Below are 20734 nucleotides of genomic sequence, written 5' to 3'. Positions count from 1 at the left end.
GAGGATGGCAAGTTTGAGGCCAGCCTCAGCGATTTAGTGAGAACCTGATTGAAAATAGGAAAAAAAAAAAAGGACTGGGGATGCAGTCCCGTGGTGAAGTACCTCTGGGATCAGTCCCCAGCACCAGATACGAAAATAAATAGAAATCCTTGTCCTCGTAGGGAAGAAACGTGGTCCTTGCGCATTTGGCTGGGAGGCTGAAAGACAGTTCGTGGAGGAGACTGTGTCAAGTGCGGTCCCAGCTTCAGCTTTCGAAGGTCCCCCTGTTAATGTCGGGAAGCTCTTTCCCCTGCGAATACCAGCATCCAGATGCTGAGCAGGGAGGTTGGCTGTGGGGAAGGAGAGGGGACTTCGGTCAGACCCAGTGGTGAGGAGCGGGGCAGGTAGGCGGGCAGGCCGGGCCTCTGCTCAGGCCTCCAAGCCTCCTGGGCATCAGGCTCCTGGTGATACAGGCACAAGCACCCAGGAGGAAGCCCAGCCAAGCTCGTCCCTGCTGGGTCCACCGTGTCCTGAGCTCAGTAGCGCGCAGAGCATCTGGGCTTCGGGGCAGAGGGCTGAGGGCGTGGTACTCTTTTCTGTCTCTGTTCTGATGATAGGGAGAAGAATCGTAGTTTTCCCCTGGACTCTTGCTCCCTCTTTGCTGAGTAGCAAGGTTTGGCTTGTTTTTCTTGCTAGTTTCCTCTGCATTTCGGTAGAACAGTGGTCTTCAAAGTGTGGCCCCAGGGAGCATAGCGATGCAATCCCGCTGATTTGGGAGGCCCAGGCAGGAGGATCATAAGTTTGAGGCCAGCCTCAGCCATGCAGCAAAATCCTGTCTCAAAAAATAAAAAGGTCTGGGGGTGTGGTGCGGTGGCCAAGCGCCCCTGCATTGGATCTTGTCAAAAAAGAATCAACTGGGGTCTCAGCAGCCCTTGGTGCTTGCTGGAAACGCAACCTCTCGGCCCCCCTACTGAGCCAGAATTTCCCACCTGGGGCCCTCCGTCTGCTGTCACCAAGCCCACGGCTCATTCTGATGCCCAGAAAGCTTGCGGGCCCCAGGCTGGTGTAGACGATGCCGGGCTTTGGCTGGCTTTGGCGTGCGGCTCCCTGGGTTTGAAGGGGGCCTTAGTTGCTTAGCGTTGGATCGGGCCTCCACACCTTTCTGAGCGCTCTGTGGAGCACCCGCCCCCTGAGGAGGTGACTGTGGGAGGACATAAGGAATGCTGAGTTCCTGGCCCATAGTAGACCCTCAATAAACATCAGCACCTCCTCTTCCCTCCATTACTGCTTCACGGGGCAGAAGCCAACCTAGAAAATCAGCCGAGAGTGTTCACGGGCACATGCCGGTCACCTTTGCCAACTCTGGGAACAGCACAATGACAGCCTCTTAGAATTAATTACAAAATCTTGAGACGTTAGAGCCCAGCGGGGACTATTTAGTTCCACTCTGTTTTTATAGATGAAGAGACTGAGGCTCAGAGAGGCCATGTTCGCAGCCCAGGTGACTGACCACCTCTGCCCTGCCCTTCGGGTTCCTTGGGGATTCACAGCTGGGCAGCTCCACCTGAGCCCTTAGCTGCTTTTTTGCGAATAGCTTTGGAAGCCAGAGACAGTGATGGTGGCTCTCTGTGGCCTCTCTCCCAGCTGGCTCAGGACCTGGCCCAGCCACGTGGCCTACAGCAGATCTGCAGTTTCCGAGTTACCGTACTGAAGTGACCCCGAGTTCAGGGCTCCTTTCACCCCCTCTCACCCTGGTTTCCTGGGGGGCAGGCACCTGGGCAGGGGCAGGGACCGCGGCCCGGGGACCCTGCCTGGATGGGGGCAGGTGACAGCGGTCCCTCGGCCCTCCCAGCTGCCCCCCAGCCTGGGACCCGGCTCCAAGCCCGTGTTTGCTCAGGACCCGGTCCCCCCCGGGGCAGGGGCGGCGCTGACCCAAGTCGCAGCAGTAATTAAGAAGTAAGCGCTGCCCGGCCGCGGCGTCATTTGGCTAAGTAACCACCATGGTCCAGCGCCTCAGAAATCACCATTAGAGTCGCTCCTTATGGCCATAAAATTGCTCGTTTTCTGCCTTTCCTCGGCCGCCCCCCGCCATCCGCGCCTCAAACAATGGCAATGAACTCTCGCCCAGAGTGTTGCAAATCAGAAATTTGTCCACATTTTTCCACCACCTTCCACCGTGGACCTGCTCTGCCTGGGAACGGCCGGCCGGCCAGCTGGAGAGGGCTGCGCGCCCAGATGGACGGGGTGACAGCACGGGGCTGGGGGAGAGGCCGGGAGGGGCCCCGGGGAAGCGCCCGGTGCCGGACCTCGAGGAGACCCCAGGGCCCCCCCCACTGGTCCCGGGGAGGGAGGGGAAGAGGAGGGAGGGGGAGGAGGGCGGGGCTTCTCCTAGGAGGGGGCGGGGCTTGGGGACTTGGGGAAGCAGGACAGACCCCAGGAGGAATGTGAGGGTGGGGGCGGCCCCCATGACCTCGGGGTGTCCCGTGGCCCCCAACTGAAAGAAGACAGCCAGCCCTACTGTGTGCCGGGTACTGGGCTCTGGCGATAAAGTAGATGAATTAATCAGGTGCACCCCGGGGTCCCCTCCCAGGTCAACCGTAGAGATCCAGGGGAGTCCCCGTAGAGATCCAGGGGAGTCCCTTTTTTTTTAGGGATGGGGAAAATGGAGCTCAGAGAAGGGTTTAGACTGGGCTCATAGCGAATCGGGGGTGAAGTCAGAGGCAGATTTCAGGGTTCCAACCTGAAGCCCCCCAACCCGACGTCTTACTAACAGCTCGCAGGATCCCCCTGGACCCTCTGGGGAGGCAACTGTTCTCTTGTCCATTTGGGGGCATTTGGGGGGCACTTCTCCGGTGACTCTTTTAAGTTTTTAAAATACGTTTTAACTTTTAATGGCCACCTAGGAATCGTTCACGTTTGGGGGCTGGGCAGGGCATCTCAGGACAGGCATGCGGTGTGCCACGATCAGATCAGGGACACAGGCAGAACTTGTTTTTTGGGGGGGACCTCCTGGTACCCCCTGAACCCAGGGGCACTTAACCACTGAGCCACGTCCCCAGCCATTTTTATTTTTTATTTTGAGGAAGAGTTTCACTGAGTTGTTTAAGTCCTTGCTAAATTGCTGAGGCTGGCCTCCTGCCTCAGCCTCCCGAGTGGCTGGGTGTTAAACTGCACATCTATCTGTTCCCTTGGACTTTTGTCACTTCCTTGCACGGGGACATCAGAATGCTGTGTTCTAGCTCTTTTGGAATATTTGCTCATCTATTTCCTACCACATCCACCCTCCCGTGCTGGAGAGGAGCTTCCCCTCCAGTCTGCCTGCCCCGCCACCCGCCAGCCGTCCCCTCCATCCTCCTGCCCCTGGGAGGCAGCGGGAGGCGCGGCACAGCTCCAGCCAGTGGCTTTGCAGGTGGTGGCCCAGGGGGTGACCACACGGCCAGCGGCGGGTGTTCCTGGCGAAGCTCTCATTTCCCTGGGCGAGGGCAGGGTTGCGCGTTAAAGCGCTGCCCCGGGGCGAGGCACACGGCGGCCTTCCCCAACCCTCTGCTGGACTTGCCCGCCTCAGGTCGCTGGGCCACCTGTCACAGAGGCAGAGTGCGGCCGGAGGGAGCTCGCAGCCCTGGGAGGGAAGCTGTGGCCCTGGGAAGCTCGGGTTGGTGCTTCCGTCTGTCACAACCAAGGTCCGTCCGTGGCTCCTTCATTTAACCGATGGCTGCAGTTCCGATTAGGGACTTGTTCTTGAACATTCTAGAATGTTCTTAATTCTAGGAACCACAGAACGGTTCCCAGTTGCCCTGCCTGGAGTAACACCCAGGATAATAGAAGACACACAGTCCCATCCTCAGGAAGCCCCAGGTGGACCCGCAGCGTCCTCTGAGCGTGGGGCTGGCTGTCACTGGGCACCTCTCCACGTTCCCATCCCTGTGGCCAGCGGGCACCTGCGGGAGGCCCCGTGGAGGAAGGAGAGTCCATTTGGACGAGGGACGTGCCCCAGGTCATGTGGCAGGTTGGAGACTGAGCAGGAAGTGCCAGGACCCCGCCCCCCGACTTCCCTTCTGAGGGAGGTCAGGCAGGGTCTGGGCATCCTGGTCCCTGTCACCGACGGGTCTGGAGCTCAGCCTCTGCTCGCGGTTTTCCTCTCCTGCCCCCCTTCTCACTCCCAGCACGACCCTCATTTTGGAAGTGACCAGAACCGGGCTTCAGGGACACATCCGGCCTCCGTGGCTGGAGGGAGGCAGGCCCAGAGAGAAAGCCGGGTCCCTGTGACCACAGCTGCTGTCCTTCCCCTCTCTCCCCCAGTGCTGCCCTGGCCACACCTCTGTGACAGGCCCCGGTGGTCGGGTCTTGAGTGGCCAGCGCTGTGCGCTCTGCTCTGCCTGGCCCGGCGGTGGCCCTCTGCTTGCCGGGCGACTTAGGGAGCGAGTGATTGAAATGTCCCAGGGAGGAAGGGGATGAAAGGGCGATTATTTTCAAGATGATCTTAAGCTGTAGGAAGCCTGTAGCTGATGTTGAACTGAGCTCCTCACACAGTGGGCTAGTTCCTGCCCCAAAATATCCCCCCTTCCCAAGCCCCGCAGTAGCTGCAGGGGACACCAATGAGATAAAGCGACTGAGTTGGCAGGACGCTCAGGACATCTTCTGCCTCAGCCAGTTGCCGTAGCTGGGTGAACCTTAGATAAGAATTCTCTTTTCCAGGAAGTCTTCCCTGACCAAGTGCCCTTGGCTCAGATGTTTCCCGCCCTTGACATTTATGTCTTCTCTCCCATCTGTGCTTAGTTCACAACTCAGTGCAGAAAACCAAGCTCTGGATCTGTCCTGAGAAAACATGCCTCTGAGTTTTGGCCACATAACTACACAGTACCATTTTAAGTAGTACTACTTCCTTCTTCCCAGGTCTGTCCCTTCCTGGCAGGAATGTATAAACAGCGCTCTCTGGCGCCTCAGGTCAATATCATGCTCTTAGCCCAGGGCCATGATCTTACCATGCCCCACACGGGGCCCCACATTTTGGGGGTGCAAATCGTCTACCTTAGATTCAGAGCTTAAAACTGATGGGCTGAATGGGACTTCCCGGAGGAGGGAGGGTTCAGTGTGGCCGCTGGGGGTTCCAGCTCCTGCCTGGGGGCTGGGAGAGGGAAGAAGCACAGGATCCAGGTCAGGCAGAGGCCAGGTGGCTCTGCACCCCCCTGGCGTCCCTGCCCTGGGAGGCTCTCAGGCCAGGGGTCTGGTTCTGGGTCCTCGGACCCTTCGGATGCTAGCCGGGAGGGTCTCACCCTTTGCCATCTGGGAAGCCCCTTGAGCGCCCAGTGGAGGGGCGGGGAGCCCCAGCTCAAGACCTCGGAGAAGGACCCAGGCCCTGGGGGGTGGCCCTGGGCCGTCCCCAGACACTGTGCTCCGTTTCCTCCTCTGGGGCAGCGGGTTGCCTTGTTACCTTGACCCAGGGGTTGGGGATAATGGAGTCCCCAGATGCCAGTGGGCACAGAACATTCCAGCTTCTCCAGGGAGGGGCAGGGAAGGGGGCTGTGGGGCCTCCGAGGGCAGCAGAGCCTAGGGGCTGATGGAGATTCCATCTGCCCAGGACGGCCCTCGGGGGCCCGTGTCTAGACCCTCCTCCGGCTCGAGAGCCCCCTGTTCCCCTTCTCCACCTGGTTGGGACCCCTGCCTGGGTGCAGGAGCTGTGCCGCTTCAGTGGGGGGGCCTGGCCGGGCCAATTTCCCCTTTGACTCCCCAGCACTGGGGACAGAGTGGGTGCCCAGGACATATGCGAGGTGAATCAGGTGTGGACAGTTTAGCTGTGCCTCAGATGGAAGAGGGTGTCCTTGGGGACGCCTTCAGGGTCCCCAGTGCGGTCCCGGGTCCTTGAGGTACTCACTCGTCCCATGGTTCATTCACTCATGGGTGCAGCGGATACTCAGGGGTCCCCTTTGTGAGCACAGGAGACTCAGCAGGGAGCAGAGGCCCCGAGAGGGCGCATACCCTCCTGGAGGGGGTACTGGTGGCAGCTGGTGGCAGAGTCTTGGGGACAGTAAAACAGAGCGTTCGGCCTGTGCGTCTGTGCCGCGAGCTGCGGAGAGGAGTGCGGATCCTGCTCTGACCCGCTTCTCTGGCGGAGTCCACGGGCCCTGCCCGCTGAGTCGGGGTGCCCGGCTCTGCTGCCCGGCTCGGCCGCTGCGAGCTGCAGGAACCCACAGGCCAAGAGCGGCCAGGGCGCACCGTGCAGAGCCCGTGGTTGCAGGGCAGTGCCCGGCTGGGGGTGTGGGCCTCGTTCCCAGGCTCCTGGCCTTGGTGCCCAGCTGGGTGCCCGAGAGGCTCTGAGGGAGAGGAAAGGGCCTCACGGATGCTTGGCAGTGCCCAGGGCTGAGGTGGGCACCCAAGGGAAACGAGGGTGGAGGAGGAGGCCGGAGGGGCCCTTGTCCCCGCGCTCAGCCCCCCGGGGGTTAACAGGGAAGGTCCCTGCCTCTGGGTGCCAGGCCCCTCGCCTGCCCCTGTGCGGGTCCAGCCCCTGCAGACAGGACCGAGCCGGGCCAGCCGCTGTCACAGCTGAGCGGTTCTGGGGAGGGGCAGGCCTGCCACACGGCCCCCGCTGGGCTGTAAATGGCTTTTCCATCTTCCGAGGCCGCGCCCAGGCCTGCTTGGTATTCAGGGAGGCTGGCCGCACTCGCCGGCTCTGGCTCTGCCCGAATTACTTGATTAAAACGCATATCAACTATTATGTGATTCGTTCTGTGCGCAGCCCGCGCGCGGCCCATGTTAAACTGTAATAAAAGCCGGGCGGGAGGCGGCGGGCTGGGGGCTGGGGCGAGGGCCAGGGCTGGAGGGTGACTGTGACGGACCCCAGGCTCGGCCAGTGCTGGCTTCTGTGACCTGGGGCGACAGGGACTGGTCCCTCCTCCTGCCTGGTTTCCTCCACAAGAGAGAGAGCCAAGGGCAAGGTGGGGGTGGGAAGAGGCCACCTTGGTTTTCAGGAGCAGAAATGGACTCCAACATCACCCAGGGACCTGGCAGTGGCCGAGTCTGTCACCCTGTCACCGGGCTGGGCGTGCTGGGGGCTGGGGTTCCTTTCCAGCCTGGGACCCCAGGGGACACCTGTGAAATGGGGCTCGGCTGCCAGCTCGACCCTCCCAGCGGCTCTGGAGGCCGGCGTCGGGTCAGTGAAGGGCTGTGACTGTAGAGGGCTGTGCCCACGTGCAGGGGGCTGATTTGCAGGGGGTGAGTCCAGAAGGAACCCCGCTGTCGCCCCGCCCGGCTGCACTCAGGAGTGAGCCCACTGAGCCCCAGGGTCCCCCAGCCCGGGACACCCGCAGACCACAGTCACAGTCAGGCAGCGCCTTGACCCACGGGTGAGCTTTGAGAGCCAAGGGCAGGCCCTGAGCCCGCGGGGATGGGCCTTGCTGGGCAGACTGCCCCTGAGCTGGCTGCCCGGGATGAGCAGGACCCCCCCACCATGGCAGGGGCGACCCTGAAGCAGAGGGAGCTGTGGTCACAGCCCCTGGCTCTTCCGTTTAAGGAAGCCAGAGCTGGACAGGGAGGCCCGCGGGGGGCGGAGTGTCTGGACACTGGGCCGCATGGTGGTGGTGGGGCCTCCTGGCAGAGCCAGGGCTTCCTGGCCCACCGGGCAGTGGGCAGCCATTTCCCAGAGGTGGGCGGGGGCTCTGAAGGAGGCAGGGTCTGGGGGTAGCTGAGCATCACCCCAGAAACTTCACATCCGCCGTCGCTGACCTGCCGGGCTGCACCCCACCCTCAGCCTGGCCAGACCACAGGCCCTGCCCTTCATTCCGTCCTCAGGCTGCTCGGTGGCTTTCGCAGGTCACCTGGGTGTCCTGCTGATGGAGGCCTGTCCTGTGCCCAGGTCACCTGGAAACAGTCTTTCCACCGCTGACCCGGGAATCCTCAGGCCCAGGTACCCCCCCACACCCCCGTCACACTGGGGGCTTCTGACGGGGGAAGCTGTTCCCCCTGCGAGATCGGGGGCCTCCCCAGCCTCCCGGCAGAGACAGGATCCAGGAACCTGTGTCCTGCACCCTGCCCTGTCTCGGGCCATCTTCAGACCAGGGCCTGGCCCTAGGGACGTTACCCTCAGCTGCTGGAAAGGCCGGGCTGACCAGGAGGCCCCTCTCGGCCGCCCGTAATGAATGCGTTCCCATGTCCGTCCCCCACGTGCCCCCACCCCACGCTGACTGCTCAGCGCCTGGCTTTTGGTGCGTGGAGGACTCAGCCCCCGTCAGCAGGACTCTCTGCGGCCAATCCCACTTCATCCTGTTGATTAATTTAACTCAGAGGCTAAAGGGTTCCTGGGGGCGGGGAGGGGGAAGGGCGCCAGGCAGGTGGAGGCGAGAAGCAGAGTCAAGGCTCCTTCTTACCCTGCTGTGCCCGGTCGCCCCTCCACCCCACCCCGTCACCACCCTCGTTACCACCATCATCAACAGTAATGATCCTGTGTCCTTTCTCTTCCAAATTATTCTCGAAGACTGTTTTCCATTACACCCCCAAAGCCATCCAGTGCCGAAGGCAGGGGTGTGCTTTTATCCTCATTTCTACAGCTGAGAAAACCCAGGTTCAGAGACAGGAAGAGACTTATCCAAGGCCACACAGCAAAGGAAAGACAGAGATCAGGACCCAGTTATCAGGTCCCCAAGGCTGTCACGCTTCCTGCCAATCAGTCCCTTCCTCACTATCCCTCTCCATGGTCTTATGGGGGCTGTGTGAGCTCCTTGAAGTGACTGAACCTCTCTGAGCCTTGGTTTTCCTATTTTTTGGGGGGGGCAGGGGTACCACGGATTGAACTCGGGCACTCAGTCACCGAGCCACATCCCCAGCCCTATTTTATATTTTATTTAGACACAGGGTCTCACTGAGTTGCTTAGCACCTTGCCATTGCTGAGGCTGGCTTTGAACTTGCCATCCTCCTGCCTCAGCCTCCTGAGCCACTGAGATTACAGAGGTGCACCACTGCGCCCGGTTTCCTTATTTTAAAAAGAGCCAGTTGTCCCAGCTTCATAGACCTGTCATGTGAACAGCACAGAGAAGCCCCCCACACCCTCAAATGGGGGTCTCATCCCCTGCGAGGCCGGGGAGCGGGTGGAAACTCTCCTTCAGGGGACTGAAGTCACATATAGACTGTGGTCCCCTTCTCCTAAGATGTGTCTGCGTCTCTGCGGGTGGAGGACAGTCTTGTTGTCCCTTCTCAGCATCCCCAGAGTTGTTATGGCAACACATCATCCCACAGTGTCCTCCAGATCCTCCCAAACAGCGGGGACCTGTGGGCTTGCTCGCTTCCTCCGCCTGGGCTGCTGTCTGGGTCTCTCTGGCCCCACGGGCTCCCCAGATCCTGCTGATCCAGGGAGGGCGAGCTGGGGGGCAGGGGACCAGAGCAGAGGTCCATGGTGGGCCTAGGATCTTGGAGAGCAGAGGCACGGGGTGGGGCAGAGGCACTGAGCCTGGGCAGTGGACGGAAGCACCTTGAACTGGGCGCCTCTGCCTGAGACAGATGTGGGTCATTTGGTCATTGTCACAGTTTTGGTCACAGCCTGATAGTCTGCTGTTATTTCCTTAGGGCTTTACTTTGTACAGAAGCGCCGTGGAAACCCTGTTCAGGAGAGCAGCGCTCCTGCCCGGGAGCCCCGAGTGCCGGCTCCGGGCCTTCAGTGTCCTGGAGTGTCCCTGCGGGCAGCTCCGGGCCCAGGGCTGCCCCTGCCCTGAGGGGAGGTGTGGGAGGCAGGTCGGAAACAAAGTCAAGCCCAGTGGAAAACAGCTCTCCAGTGGCTCTCCAGATGCCACACGCGGCCAGGACGGCCACACGGCACAGCGTGGGTGGAGAGCCTCCCGTCACCGCCGAGGCTCTGTGCGCAGCCTGGGCCACTAGCCTGGGCTCCCTCCAGGGCGACTGTGCCCCTCCCTCAGGGGACCGCCCTCCGACTCCCGGCTCTGAGGACAATCTGTGCCGGGGTCTCGCCTCTGACAACCCTGATCCCTGTCCTGCCTGAGCCTGAGGGTCCCTGCACGGGTGCCACTCCTGCATCCCTGGCCACCTGCCACCGCCAGGTCCTCCTTCAGAGCCGCGCTCGCCCTCCTTGTCCCCATCAGGAGTCAGGCCCGCAGCGAGTTCCAAGGCGTGAGTCCCTGGGATCAGTCGTCTCTGGCTCTGAGCCCCAGGTGCCAGGGAGGGGCCGGGATGCCAGCTGGACCCGCGCCGTCTGCTCTCGGTGTCAGAGGGGGCCGGGCAGCTGGCAGCCCGGGCCGTGAAGGGCAGGGGAGGGGTCGGCCCTGTCCCCAGATCTGCCCTCAGCAGTGAAGGGAGGACTGGCTTGGTTCCCTGGGTGTATGGCATGATGTCACAGCTGGGGACAGCCTGGCAGTGGTCAGTAAGGCACAGGGACGACTTCCCAACGGGTGAGGTAAAGGACGGGGAGAAGGAACCCAGGGCACAGCAGAGGATGTTGCCCCAGGCAGCTGGGCTGCAGGTGGACGCTGCCCCCTTCCCCGAGTGACCTGCAGGGCAGCACGGGGTGGACCGCCCACCGTGCCCTTCAGCAACGTGGCCTCTGCCCGCCGTCCCCTCACCTCCTCTGCGTCGAAGGGGCCGAGCTCCTCTTTGTTTCCGTTGCTTTCCAGCGTGTGTGTGGGGGGTCGCTCCTCGTGGGGTCCCGGGCGTCACTGAGCTGGGCACGGCAGGGTGTGCCCTGGAGTTGGTGAGCAGGTGGGACCGCAGCCGAGTGCCGAGGGGACCCTGACAGCCTGGACACTCCCCTCTGAGGTTCTGTGACTCAGTTTCTCCCATCTGTAGTGTGGGCCCGTGACGCCGTGTCCATTCAGGCAAAGCAGATGCTCAGTAAACCGTCTGGTGAGGGAATGAATAAAAACTCAGGGTGTTTTCCGGGACTCCAAAGATGGAGGAAGGAAGGAAGACAGAGGCAAAGAGGAGAGGGAGAGAGCAGCAGCCGGAGGAGGAGGACGTCAGGGCTCTCTCCCTGCCCCCCTACCTTCCTGCTCCCCTGCTTGCTTCTCTCACCAGCCCCTCCCCCACGCTGCCCACAGGCCCTCCTGGTGGGTGGGGCAGAGCTTCTGAGCCCTGGCTAGGGACCTCCCTGCTAGCACCCCCTTGACAGTGTCAGAAATGGGCAAGAGGCAGGGGATCAGTGGGGGTGGGGAGCCAGTTCAGCCTCAGCCCCAACCATTGGGAAGCTTGATCAAGCCCTTCCTGAAGCTTCCCCAGGCTGCAACTGGGGCAGAAATGGATTTCTGGCCTGAGAGCCCCTTCCAGTGCCGGGGAGCAAGCTGGCTCCAGCTTCCTGCTCTCTCTGCACAGGAAACCAAAGCCTTCACTCACCTCCAGGCTCCAGGGTGGAAGTTAGTAGGAGTCAAGAGGTGGGGGCCATGGCCCAACCAAGATCACCCAGGTGAGGTCCCCTCCTCCAGGCTGGGAGGTCACTGAGAGATCTGGGAGTGTCCCAGAAGGGCCTGCCTGTGGAAGTCACATAGTCCCAACGTTTCATGCTACATGTAGGGAAGCTGAGGCCCGCGGGAAGCTAGCCTCCCTAGAGCAGAGGCAGGCAGGAGTCTGAGCTCCCACACGCCACTGTGGGGCCCGGTAGAGCCTGTGAGGGGGAGAGCAGGAGCCGGAGGAGGACCGTCAGGTGCACTGTCAGTCGTGCCCCCTCCACTCTCCCCCACCTCCCCCTCCCCCACGCCCCTCCTTCTCTTAGTTTTTGCAATATTTCCACAAAACCCCACAACAGTCTTGTTGAAACGATCATCATTTTAAAACACCTAAATACAAGTATAACAAAGAAAGCGCCGTCCGGCCCCGGGGTGGGCGCCTGTGCGGGTTTGGGTCCTAGGGTTGTGCGTGCTTTTCTGCAGGCGGAATTGATCTCTGCCCACCGGTTTGTACCTTGCTTTTTTCTTAAAGTCGGTTTTTCAGATGTCGTTAATATGCAGCAAAACCCTCCCTTTCTTGGAGAATATACTTCTGTGAATTTTGACAAATGTATTTCACCATGAAACCACCCCCTGAGCCTTATGTCATGGGTATCCATCCGTGCGAGTGGAAATAATCTAAATGCCCAACTATGGGGGATTAGCTTTAAAAAAAAATGGTTTTGCCAGAAACTGCTTAGCCAGCCTCCTGGGGCCGGGGATGGAGGCTGCTTCCCACAGACCCTGCAGCGGTCAGCATCCTTCCCTGCTCGGGAGGGACCCGGTCCTCAGTGAGTGTTCAGAGGTGGGCGCGTGTGGCTCCTTGCAGACCCGCCCTCCGCCTCACGGGCCCGCGGTCTCCCCTCTCGCCCGCTGCAGGGAACCGGCTGGACGAGGGCTCAGACGTGGAGTCGGAACCCGACCTCCCTCTGAAGCGCAAGCAGCGCCGCAGCCGGACCACGTTCACGGCCGAGCAGCTGGAGGAGCTGGAGAAGGCCTTCGAGAGGACCCACTACCCCGACATCTACACCCGCGAGGAGCTGGCCCAGAGGACCAAGCTGACCGAGGCCCGCGTGCAGGTGAGGGGACGCGAGGGCCCGGCTCCGAGGAGGCCAAGGTCAGTGCGAGGGGGTGGGGGGTGCAACAGGGCGTTGGGGACCAGGTGAGTGATTAATGCCACCAGCGCCTGGAGCAGAGTGCGTGGACAGCCAATGTGACTGATCGAGGTGGACAGCCCAAGGGGAGGGGACATGGAGGGACAGAAAGAAGAAGAGGGAGGCGGAGGAAGGAGAAGGAAGGGCACTGAGCTGCGGGTCTCTGATGGGGACCGTGGGGAGGGGACTTCTGAGCAGGCCTGGCCTCCGCAGATGGGTCGCGAGTTTCCCGTGTGGGAAGCGCCCCAGAGGCCAGGCAGGTGGGTGTGACCCATCAGGCCAGGGCAGGGAGACCCCAGACCTGGATTGTCCCCCCCAGGCCTTCAAGGAGGGGCGGGGTAGGGCCAGAGCCCGGGGCTCCAGGCTTGCCCTGGGGAGGGGGTGGCCTCATGTCCCCAGGCTGGGCCCTGGACTTCCGACATGAGACCTACAGATGTCCTTCAGTGCCAGGGCTCAGGCTGTGGAGGAGGAAGAGGACAGGAGGTGACAAGTGGCTTCAGTGGGAACCACTCCTGGGCTAGCTCCTAATGAACAGGCAGTGGGCCTGCAGAGGGGCTGCCCCTGACTGCTGCTGGGGCTGTGACCAGCGGGGGGACCAGCTTTCCTCGCACCCCCTGGGTGCCCACTGCAGTGCCCGCGACTCCTCACAGGTGGCCTCGTGCAGCCTGGACAGCCCCCAAGCCCGAGGGACAGAAACAGGCCCAGGGAAGCGGCCACCCCCGGGCACGGAGCTGGACCCCGCTGGCTGGGCCTGGTGGTGCCAACGCCCACGTTCTTTCCACGCGGAGGAGATGGTGACTCAGACCATCAGGGAGACCCTGGCTGGAGCCTGCAGCCTGACTCCCAGCGGGGGGCAGCGCTCTGCCTTCCCCTCCCAGCCAGGGGGACATCTGAGCCTGCCCGGCCTGGCCTGCCTGATCCCTGCAGCTGTGCAGCGCATTCCTGGGGCCTCTGGTTCCCACGTCCGGCCGGGCTCTTCCCGCCACCTTGCAGCCTGCCTGCTCCCTGTGAAATGGCCTGGCTGTCAGGACCCTGCTCTTATGGGCCCAGGGGACCTAGAAACAGGTGTCACTCAAGGTCCAAGGAGGGCGGGGGCTGGGAGTGGAGGAGCGGGGAGCCCAGGCACACTGCTCCCTGCCATGCTCCTGCCACCGGCTGTGACCTCCAGGGGCTCCTTAGCCCCCAGGGTCTCTTAGGAGAGAAAAGAAACAAAAATGTTGAGTTTTTGAAGAAGGAACAAAGGCTGAGCGTCCACCGCAAAAACAAAATCAAGACCCTGTAGCCCGAGGGAACTGAAGCCCGTGCTGCTCGGAGCCCGAGGGTGGAGGGACCAGGGACAACAGGGCATCCGCTCCAGTCCAGCAGGAAGGTCCACAGGGAGAGAGCTCCCGAGCCTGTGGGTCCCGCCTCTGACCCGCTGGGACACCTGGGCAGGCCACTTTCCCTTCCAGAGAGTTAGTGTCCATCTTAGACAGGGGACGGAGCTCAGTGACCACGACGCCTTCTGGAAGCTCTGGGGTTCTCACTGTGGACCACCAGGGATGCTGGGGAGGGGAGGGGACCCCATCTGTAGAAGTGTTCGAGCTAAAGCACAGTGTCCAGCGGACCCGGGAACCTAGAGAGCGATCCCGAGATTCTGAGCTCTAGATTCTGAGCTTCTTGTTTTTAGGTACCGGGGATTAAACCCAGGGGTGCTTTATCCCTGAGCTACATTCCTAGTTCTTTTTATTTTTTATTTTGTGACAGAGTCTTGCTAAGTTGCTGAGGGTTTCCTTAAGTTGCTGAGCCTGACCTCCACTTGTGATCCTCCTGCCTCAGCCTCCAGAGGGGCTGGGATTACAGGCATGCCCCATGGCGCAGGGCTTGGCTCTGTGCTTCTGAGGTCTTGGTCTCTGATCCTAAATCTGTGGTTCTGGGGTTTTACAATCCAATCCTGTCTCATCCCCGTGGCCCTGGGTGGACATGGTGGGCAGTGGACGGGTTCGGGGTGCAGTCAGAACCGGAAGCCAGCTCCATCCCCACCCCTCCGCTCTCCGCTCGGTCTCTTCCTCTGCACCGTGGAGGCAGGAGCAGTGGGTCAGCCTCGTTCTGGGATTAAATGATTAAGTGTAAAAAAAAATAAAAATCTATTAAGAAACGCCTGGCGCCCAGAGGGGCTGGATCATGAAGAGCCCACCTGCCCTTGGCAGTTCCAGCGCTGGCCGCCCCTGTGGCTCCGTGTCTGTCCCTCTGGCCATCATTGAGTGAGGATTGTCCACCAGACAGGGATTCCTCAGGCAGAAGTGCCCGTGGCCATGGGCCGCCATTCTAGTAAACAGGGAAGCAGGAGGTCAAGGTCCTCCTGCAGGAGGGTGAGTCAGGAGCTGTGGGGAGAGCCGGCTATTCCTGCCCTCGGGCTCCCCCCAGCTTGGCCCCCAGGAGTCAGGAGCCCCCCTTGAAGCCTTCTGGGCTGGCCATAGAGAAGCCAGCAGGAAGCCCGAGCCACAGGAGGGGCAGGGCATGCAGGCCAGGGACCCAGGACCACGCTGAGGAATTCCCACTTTTCAGCTGCTGGAGGCCGGCCCAGCCTTGCCTGCCTCTCCCCTGGAGGCGAACAGATCAGTGGCGTCACCCTGGAGCCTGAGCATCTCTTCTGGAAACAGAGGCCCAGGGGCTGCTGGGTCCCGAGGTCACCCACAGCACCTCCCACCCTTCAGGGAAGGGCAGCAGCGGGCACCCGGTGGCCCCGGTTCAGAACCCTGCTGTCAGCTGAACAGAAATGCCATTTTGGAGGCCCCGAGGGCTGGCTGATTAGAGGCCTGCATGGAGTCTTTTTTTAGGGGGTACCAGGGATTGAACTCAGGGGCACTGGACCCCTGAGCCCCATCCCCAGCCCTATTTTGTATTTCATTTAGAGACAGGGTCTCACTGAGTTGCTTAGCAAGACTTGCTAAATTGCCAAGGCTGGCCTTGAACTTGTGATCCTCCTGCCTCAGCCTCCTGAGCCACTGGGGTTACAGGCGTGCGCCACCCGGCCTGGCGCAACCTGCACTGAATCCGCTCACAGCTTTACAGTGAGGTGACGGTCACAGCTTTACAGTGAGGTGACGGTGCGCGTCTGCAGTGCCAGGCAGGACGTTCCCTACTCTGCAGCGTCTCCACCCCTCCTCGCTGTAACCCTAGGAGGTGAGGGGTCATTCCTCTGTCCATACTGCAGACAGGAAAACTGAGGTGTAGCTAAGGGACACAGCTTCCTGGCCACACAGAACGTGGCTGTGCTGGGCTCAGTCTCTGCCCGAGTTCTTTTCCTCTGGGCAACACTAAGAGACAGATCAGGTGAAATTCAACTCTGCAAGATGGTCCTACTGTGCCCGCTCCTGGGCTAGGTGCTGGGGCTGGGGTGCAGCTCGGTGGCAGAGCACGTGCTCGGCATGTACAAGGCCCTGGGTTCCGTCTCCAGCGCCACAAAAAAGAATAAAGAATCATAAGACCAGCGCTGCTTTCCCAGAGCCCAGCCCCGGTCAGGGGCTCTGGGTGGGTGCTGGCACCTCGACTGTCCCCCCCCCCCCGGGAGTCCCCACCTCCGGCCTGTAAACGGGCACCTCGCACTTGACGCTGGCCAGGAGCCTTCAGCTCAGTGACTTCACGTGTCTCTGGCAGACAGCACAATGCTGTATGTCACCAGTGCCCTCAAGGGGTCCAGAACTGCAGATGGTCACAAGGTGGAGGCTCAGAGGGAGGGACAACAGACGTCCCCATCTTAGCTGGAGGTTAGGGCAAGGCCCAAACCCAAGCAGTTGGCCCCGGGGAGCCTGCTGTCACCCATCAAGCCACACTTGGTGGGAAGTGGGGACCCCGGTGGGATGGCGGTGTCCCAGGGACAAGGGGCAGGCCCTCTCCCCGACAGGGTCCTCCTGAGCCCCGGGGAGGCAGTCGGCCTCCTCACACACCTGCGAGGCAGCTGCCTGAGGTCCCCGCACAGGGAAGCAGTGGTTCTTTGGCTCGAGGGTCCTACTCCAGGCGGAGGGCAGCTGCAGGACCAGGACGGGCTGCCCATGTCTGTGCTCGGGGTCTGTCAGGGGTGAGGAGGAGGTCGAGAGGGGGAGGGGAGGCGGAGAAAGGAGCAGAGAAGGGGCCGGAAGGGAAGGAGGGAGCTGCTTCCCAGTCCACTTTGCACTTTGATCTGAGGAAAAGATGAGCCAGCAGGAGGGGACAGCCCCGTGACAGACCAGGACATGTGACAAACCAGGACGCCCCGCCGCCCAAACGTCAGTGACCGTCCCCCCGTGTCCGAGAGGCTCTTGCCACGCTCACGTTCTCTGCTGTGTTACTTCCTTTAGCAAAATGAACGTATTTTAAAGTAAACGCGTGCAGCGTGTCCATAAAGGGGCAGCAACAGGGCGACACAAGCACTGTGGAAACCAAACACGGCGGAAGTCTTGCAGGAACTGCCACCTGCAAAGCCCTCCTGGGCTGGACAGGGAGATTAGCGAGTAGGAGAGAGGGCCCAGGACAAGAGGAGGACGCATTAGCACCTGACGGAGGCCGCCCTTCCCCAAGCCCCAAAGGGCCCAGAGAAGTGGGCGGGGCATTGGGCTCAGGCTGTTTGCGACCTGGACATCTGTCCCCCCGTGGCCTCCAGGTGGACTGACTCCAGCCAGCGTCCCCACCCTTCTCCAGGAGGCTGGGAGCCGGGAGCCAGTGCCCACTCCTCCCAGGGTCCAGGTCCAGCCCAGCCCAGGAGGCCCCTGGGATGCCCCTGGTGCCCACAAAGCTGGGGAGCAGAGGGACCTGGTTTGGCTGAGGAGGCGGCTGCCTTCCCTCCAACCTGGCCCAAGTGGGTGGAGCCCTCTCTGCTCTAGTGCCGCTGCTCCCCGAGAGGACCTAGAGAAGAGCCATGTCAGGGCCCCGAGCACCTGCACCCAGCTGGGCCCTGTGGCTCCCGCCCAGCAGAGACGCACCAGAGCCCGCCGCCCTCCCCGTCTGCCCACCGTGACTTCACTCAGTAAATGTTTTTGTTGAGCACCTCCCGAGGGGAGTGGGGAGCCCCCTGAACCCACCTTAGATGAGAAGTGAGGGAGTCGGCACTGAGGGGTGTTTGAGCTGAAGGAACCAGTTGCAGGAAGGGCGTTGGGGTGAGAGGGGGCAGCAGGTGTCGAGCCCAGAGGTGGGGACAGCCCTCGAAGCAGCCCACCACCCTCTCCTTGTCTCTCTGGGTCCTAAGGAGTTGCAAACCCAGGCGAGCCGGCCCTGGAGCCAGGCTGATTTCAGTTGGAACCTAGATCCATTGCAGGCAGGTGGCCTTGAGCGAGCTGTGACCTCTCCGAGCCTCAGTTTCCCCTGCTGTAAAGTGAGCACAGGGTCGGGTACACACAACATGGGCAAGGATGGCCGGCAGGCTACCTGCACCCTCAGGGCTGGCGCAGCAGCCGTGGGGTGATCACCGGCCGAGAGGCTGGTCTGAGCCTCGACTTACCCTGTTGTGGCCAGTTACCCATTTTCTCTGAGTCTCAGTTTCCTCATCTTTAAAATGGGGACAATGATAAGAACTTCTTCACTGGCCATGAGGACTGAAGGGGGTCCTGCCTATGAAATCCTCCCACAGACCGTCCAGGTCTGCATGACGGGGGCCGTCCTTCCCTGGAGAAGGACGCTGCCTGGGCCAGAGGATGTGGCTGGGGTGGGGACTAGTTCCAGCTGCTCCAGTCGGTGGTCTCCATCTCCGATCTCCTCCCCCAGGTCTGGTTCAGTAACCGCCGCGCCCGTTGGCGGAAGCAGGCAGGAGCCAACCAGCTGGCAGCCTTCAACCACCTCCTGCCAGGGGGCTTCCCGCCCACGGGCATGCCCACGCTGCCCCCCTACCAGCTGCCGGACTCCACCTACCCCACCACCACCATCTCCCAAGGTGAGCGTGCGGCCCGCCCCGAGTCCCTCCCCGGCCACCTGAGCCTCCAGTCCTCTGGCTCACAGGGGTTGTCCCTTCTAGGTTGTCCCACTTGTGGACTTTCCTGTGCACACACTGTTAAGCCAAAAAAGTCCCCGCCATGCCCTTGAAATCCTTGGCTCAAGAGGCCACCCTCCAGGAGGCTCAGCTGGGCACCTCCGAGCACCTGTTGGAAGAGAGCTTTCCAAATCCCTTCCATCACGGGTCCCGGGCATCTTGGGGACATGCTGGGCTGCGGGCCCGAGACTCTGCATTCCCAACAAGGGCTGCACAGAGGGACCCTGACAGAGCCGTGTAGCTGCCCGACAGCTAGGAACAGAAACGGCTCCGGGTCAAGCCATGTGAACCCTCGTCCCACCACCCACTGGCCTTGTCACCTTGCATGAGTCCCCAACCCCACCAAGACTGGTGCTGTCATCTGTAAAATGAGAATCGAATTCTCACCTCGTGGCCCTGGGACAGCGCCTGTGGAAGCCCCTGGCACGTGGCCGATGCTCACATACAGGAACAGGCCAAGTCTGAGCCGATTAGAGTCACAGGGGGTGACTTTCAGTCTAGCTAACATTTATGGAGCACTTGCTGTGTACCTGCAACAAGAGCAGCATGCAGTTGCAGAGAGGACGTCTGGGCATAAGGGTGTCAGTCAAGACTTGGCCCGTCCCTAGTGTCCTGCTCAGGAGCCAGTGTGTCCCTTCCCAAGTCACCTGAGAAGGTGGCCGCTTTCCCCCAGGGGTGAGCCTGGGCTGAAGAGGTTCATGGCCGGCCTTCCTCCTAGGAGGCTCTTTCCTGCCCTCAGAGGCACAGCCTCCAGGGCAAGGTCCCTTGCTCAGGATTCTCTGGGGACTCTCCACAGATGGGGGCAGCACCGTGCACCGGCCCCAGCCCCTCCCGCCGTCCACCATGCACCAGGGTGGGCTGGCCGCAGCCGCGGACACCAGCTCTGCCTACGGAGCCCGCCACAGCTTCTCCAGCTACTCCGACAGCTTCATGAACCCGGGGGCCCCCTCCAACCACATGAACCCCGTCAGCAACGGCCTGTCTCCTCAGGTAGGTGGCCCCCCTGCTCTGCCCAGGCCATCACCAGACACCTGAGGCCTAGCTGTGGGTGCCCTGGGTGCCCAGGTTGGTTCTCCACGGAGAGAGCAGGTGTCACTGAGAACTCACTGGTCTCCGTGAGCCCCCTGCCTGTTGGGGATCTTGAGAGTCTCAGCGGGGGGTGGCGCTGTTCCGTCCACTCCCACTTACTGGGGTAGCCGCGGTCCTCGGCCCTGGGTGAGCTTCTCGAGCTGCCCACTTGCGTGTGGAGGGAGGGCTTCCACTGTCTTGCCGTCCAGAAACCGAAACAGTACTGTGTGCACTTGCCCTTGGCCTGCCCCCTCCACCTCATGCTGTTCAGGACGGTGCCTGGGTCCACCTGGGCTGCATCTCCTGCCTCCCACCAGGAGTGACCTGTCCTTGGGAGGCAGGACCCCCTGTGGGTGCAGAGAATTGCAGATGAGGCTCTGGACTCAGAGCTGCACTCTGATTGGGTCTCAGAACTCTGTTCACTCGCTATGATTGGTTGCTGCTTTAGTCACTCGGAGAGGTCCTGGGACCTGCTTGGGATGGAGTCAGAGAGATGGCGCTGGGCTCCTGGTGGCTTTTGGTGGGTTTGAGGAACAGGAGTCGATGGTGCCAGAAGTCCCAGGGAATTTGAGGCACCGATGGGTTCGTTTCTGTAGCTGCAGTAGCTCCCAGGTCCCCGTGGGGGAGGGGCAGAGCCGTCTGGGTTTATTCTGTCTCTCACCTGCTGGGACGCCCAGGCCTGTCTGTGGGGAGCAGACACCAGACACAAACGGATCCCAACAGCTGCTGCGGGGGAGGGGGAGGGCTTCAGGGTGAGTTGAAATCCTCGCTCTGCCTTCTTGGGGTGACCTCAAGCTGCTGTGCAGCTCAAGCCTTGGTTTAGCCCCCGTTACACAAAGACGGTTGCCAACCTGCACCAACCTGCTCACCAATCCAAGCGCCTAGCACCCAGCCTGGCACGAAAGAAGGGCCGAGCCAATGTTAGTTGACTCCCTGTCCTGTTTCCTGGACAGTGTAATCGATATGGGACACCTGTTGTCTACCTCGAGGGAAAATATTTTTTTAAAGAGTCAAGGGGATCTGCTACTTCCTGCAGGCCACAGCCTCCAGCCACCTGTTTGTGTAAATAAAGTTTTATTGGAACACGGCCACGTTCATCACGTGACAGCTGCTTTAGTGCAGTGATGGAGGAGTTGCT

The 20734-nt window shown here is 61.4% G+C and overlaps 2 protein-coding genes across 3 annotated transcripts in view; one reads left to right on the top strand and one right to left on the bottom strand.

The window, feature by feature from the left end:
* The window catches only part of Pax7 (paired box 7), an 86589-nt gene that overhangs the window by 34910 nt on the left and 30945 nt on the right, over window positions 1-20734 (top strand). For both annotated transcript variants that reach the window (XM_046469160.1, XM_046469159.1), the window contains exons 5-7: window positions 12274-12473; window positions 18267-18432; window positions 19325-19518. In XM_046469160.1, the coding sequence (XP_046325116.1) occupies window positions 12274-12473; window positions 18267-18432; window positions 19325-19518 (560 nt within the window). The remainder of the gene's footprint in view (window positions 1-12273; window positions 12474-18266; window positions 18433-19324; window positions 19519-20734) is intronic.
* Window positions 8513-16689, bottom strand: LOC124110079 (collagen alpha-1(I) chain-like). The gene is made up of 3 exons (XM_046469161.2): window positions 16478-16689; window positions 14725-14855; window positions 8513-10816 (listed from the first exon to the last, which is right to left on the bottom strand). The coding sequence occupies exon 3, from the start codon at window positions 10754-10756 to the stop codon at window positions 9521-9523; it is 1236 nt and encodes a 411-aa protein (XP_046325117.1). The 5' UTR covers window positions 10757-10816; window positions 14725-14855; window positions 16478-16689; the 3' UTR covers window positions 8513-9520.

Source organism: Marmota monax, unplaced genomic scaffold, assembly GCF_021218885.2.
Source record: "Marmota monax isolate L192 unplaced genomic scaffold, Marmota_monax_Labrador192_F-V1.1 WCK01_AAM20220418_F8-fsc00008, whole genome shotgun sequence".
Classification (NCBI taxonomy): domain Eukaryota; kingdom Metazoa; phylum Chordata; class Mammalia; order Rodentia; family Sciuridae; genus Marmota; species Marmota monax.
This window is presented reverse-complemented; position numbering and strand designations above follow the sequence as displayed.

What these genes read in the sequence shown, in the direction of transcription:
- LOC124110079 (XM_046469161.2), bottom strand. Translation starts at nt 10,756, where the DNA reads ATGGGAGAAACTGAGTCACAGAACCTCAGAGGGGAGTGTCCAGGCTGT.